Source organism: Habropoda laboriosa, unplaced genomic scaffold (assembly GCF_001263275.1).
Source record: "Habropoda laboriosa isolate 0110345459 unplaced genomic scaffold, ASM126327v1 scaffold90, whole genome shotgun sequence".
In the NCBI taxonomy this organism is placed as follows: domain Eukaryota; kingdom Metazoa; phylum Arthropoda; class Insecta; order Hymenoptera; family Apidae; genus Habropoda; species Habropoda laboriosa.
The window spans coordinates 2076120-2079091 of NW_017100218.1; the positions used below are offsets into that span (position 1 = coordinate 2076120).

The following is a 2972-nucleotide window of genomic DNA, read 5'->3' on the forward strand; positions in this document are numbered from 1 at the left end:
CAATAACAATTGTACAACTTTCAAGTGAATTTAATTTTTTTGGTTGCTACAAAATGGTAAACATTTTTTATGTTCCTATAAGTTATAGCATACCATGGACAATGATGATCCATTCTCCTAACACATCGTTTACAAATTCTACAGTGACGTGCTTTAGGAGGCCTATATGTTTCGCATCTAGTACAAACAGTCCAACTGTCTCTTTCATCACATTCAATTTTCGTTTCTGGGTTATCTGTATGAATGTCAGAAAAGTCCATACGACTTTGAAGTAGTGGCACAACACCAGGATCACTGCAGACTGCCTTCAAATGTGACATTATCAGTAGTAATACAATAGTGTTGAAAGCCACTACATGAAAGGGACCCCATAAACTGTACATAATAATATACAAAAAAAGATTAATTATAAATCACTATACAGTTATTACAAGTGTTTTTTCTGAAGTTGCATTTCTAATTCCAGTAAAGGTGCAATAATGTAATAAAATGAAAAAAAACATTCCATTAATTTTATTTTACTATAAATATTACTTAAAAATTAAAATACACACATACATATTGGTATAAATTTATGTAGAATTCATTTCGTACAAAATAAATATAAAACTACGGATAAATATGATTACAGACACAAAAAATTGTTAAATGCACCTGTCTTGTAAACTATACAGGATAACCCAACGTACGACGACGTAATCTGCATAGAAGACAGCAACGTACGTAGCTATGATACACACGATCCCACAAGGGTCCTTTACGAACATTTTTGTTTATTTCATACTTTCTACTGGCAAATATATTACCTATCATCACAGACTATAACGATTTCATGTAATTTCGTTCTTCATTGAATTTACATTATAAGAATTCAATTCAATTTTTATGAGTTCCATTTAAGTTCAAGTCTTTTTATTCTACGATTGCACTGAAACACCAAGTCGGTATGTATTTACGAAAAAAAACTTGATTTGTTTCACTAAATAACGTTAAAACATTAACACAAATACCAAATATTCTGACCAATACTGATCACTATTGACTAGCCTAAACTGACCGCCATGATACTGCTGTCACTGAATAACCACGTGACACCCCCTACTTTAATACATACTTTCTCTCGTGATTAAAAATTTATATTTTACCTTCTTGATTAACATTATAATTTTCGATAATGAAATATCGGTTAATATAATAAACATACCTTAATAACGGTGAAATTTCTGTAGCAACTACTTAATCTCCTTATCGCCATAAAGTTTAAGCAACTAAGATGTTCATTTTTTTTTAACAATATTTTGTAATATAAAATACAATAATAAATATTAGGCAGCACAATTACAATAGTATCAAACAGCATAATAATTATATCGAGAAATTAATATCATCTTTAAGAAGTAATACTATTCCGCTTTCAATGTTATTTGGTTTAAATGGATATTTAGGTGGAAATATATGAACGTAGCACAGAATTATTTTTGTATAAATGTACAATAATGCATAATTAAACGAAAACTTTATTTACAGAACTACTCGCAAATAAAAGTAATAGCGATAATAGTAATAATTAATAATAATAATAATAATAATTAATAATAATAATAATAATAATTAATAATCGAATCAGTATGAATCGACCAACGATAACTATAACAAGTGAAAGAAAAGGATAGTAAAAGGCAGAAAGGTAGGAAGAAAATAATGGTAGTTGGCTACATCGGTGACTGTGATGGTGTAACAGTAGCAACAGCAGCTGAATAGACTTCAATAGTAGTAGTTAACGGTAGCTGTAGCAATAACTTGTATTTTGGACTTAATTCTCATGTACAGATTTAAGTTCTTTAATCTGCTTAATAAGGTACGCCTTCTCATCATTGAACTGTTCGTCCTCAGAACGATCAGTGTGGAAGCGCGTCAGGAATTCGATTAACTTCTCCTGGTTGCGCAATAATATGTCTAAGATTGGTTTCGGTTTATTTGGATTTGCGACGAACACCTAATAAAGTACAAACAAATATTTCTGATTCTTTTGTAAATCTGAGTGTTAACAATGATTATAAAATTACTCAAATATACCTTAAAAACATGGAACGCTTCAAATTGAATATTACGTGATTTTTCTTTGAGCATGTTCATCATCAATTTGAGATTATCTGGATTTGAAATATATCGTGTCATTACCTGAAATTTGAAGATTATAAAATTAACATGTTTCTTTAATAAATACTCATATATATTCGTTAAATAATTATTGAAGTTTATACATACGGTAAAATTATGTCTATCGAGTAAAAGTTCTCCTAGCAGTTTCAAACTCTGTCGTCGCGTAACATAGTTTTCTGAATTTAATAACCTTTGATAATGAGAGAAAACTTTATCGTAATTAATTTCTAAAAATTCAGCGCTCAGTATTTTATGCCTGGTAAGTAATTCCTAAAAATCAACGTACCGGATGCACCAAGAGTATGCTTTACTTTAAGTACGATATATCATGCGCTTATCATCGCTTACTTTGAACGTAGAAAACGCGTCGGAAGCTATGTCGAATGTTGACACTTCAACGTATCTGAAAAAATTGTAAAAGTCGTCCGAGTAGATCATGATTTTTGCCAAGGCCTCATATCTTGCACACTCTCTTAACATAGTGCCACAGTTTAAAGCAATGTCTTGGTGTTCATAACTGTAATTATTATAATTATGCATTATTACATAAAGTGGAATATATTATTTATGTTAATGAACTAGTATAACAAAAATGAAGGAAAAACATATGAATTTTAAATCTTGAAACAGGTAACATTAAAATAAATACTATTCACAAACTTACCCAGACATAAGAGTAAATAATATTTCTGGTTTAGTGCATATATATTCTACTGTTGGAGATCTGGTTCCAATTTGTCTCCGCAATATATTATTAAATACTTGAGCGACATCTTTTTTTCCCTATTGAAACATGTTACAATACAAGT

At 29.8% G+C, this 2972-nt stretch overlaps 2 protein-coding genes across 3 annotated transcripts in view; both read right to left on the bottom strand.

The window, feature by feature from the left end:
• Positions 1–767, bottom strand: part of LOC108570925 (palmitoyltransferase ZDHHC7) — a 1921-nt gene extending 1154 nt beyond the window's left edge. The window contains exons 1-2 of the mRNA XM_017932862.1: positions 655–767; positions 94–375 (exon numbers count right to left, since the gene is read on the bottom strand). Of these exons, the coding sequence (XP_017788351.1) occupies positions 94–375; positions 655–767 (395 nt within the window). The remainder of the gene's footprint in view (positions 1–93; positions 376–654) is intronic.
• Positions 768–1713: 946 nt separating this feature from the next.
• The window catches only part of LOC108570905 (protein Mo25), a 6875-nt gene continuing 5616 nt past the window's right edge, over positions 1714–2972 (bottom strand). The window contains exons 4-8 of one of the 2 annotated variants that reach the window (XM_017932835.1): positions 2828–2946; positions 2512–2680; positions 2269–2433; positions 2077–2181; positions 1714–1996 (exon numbers count right to left, since the gene is read on the bottom strand). In XM_017932835.1, the coding sequence (XP_017788324.1) occupies positions 1814–1996; positions 2077–2181; positions 2269–2433; positions 2512–2680; positions 2828–2946 (741 nt within the window). In that variant the 3' untranslated portion in view covers positions 1714–1813. The remainder of the gene's footprint in view (positions 1997–2076; positions 2182–2268; positions 2434–2511; positions 2681–2827; positions 2947–2972) is intronic. The other variant, XM_017932836.1, reaches the window with a different exon arrangement.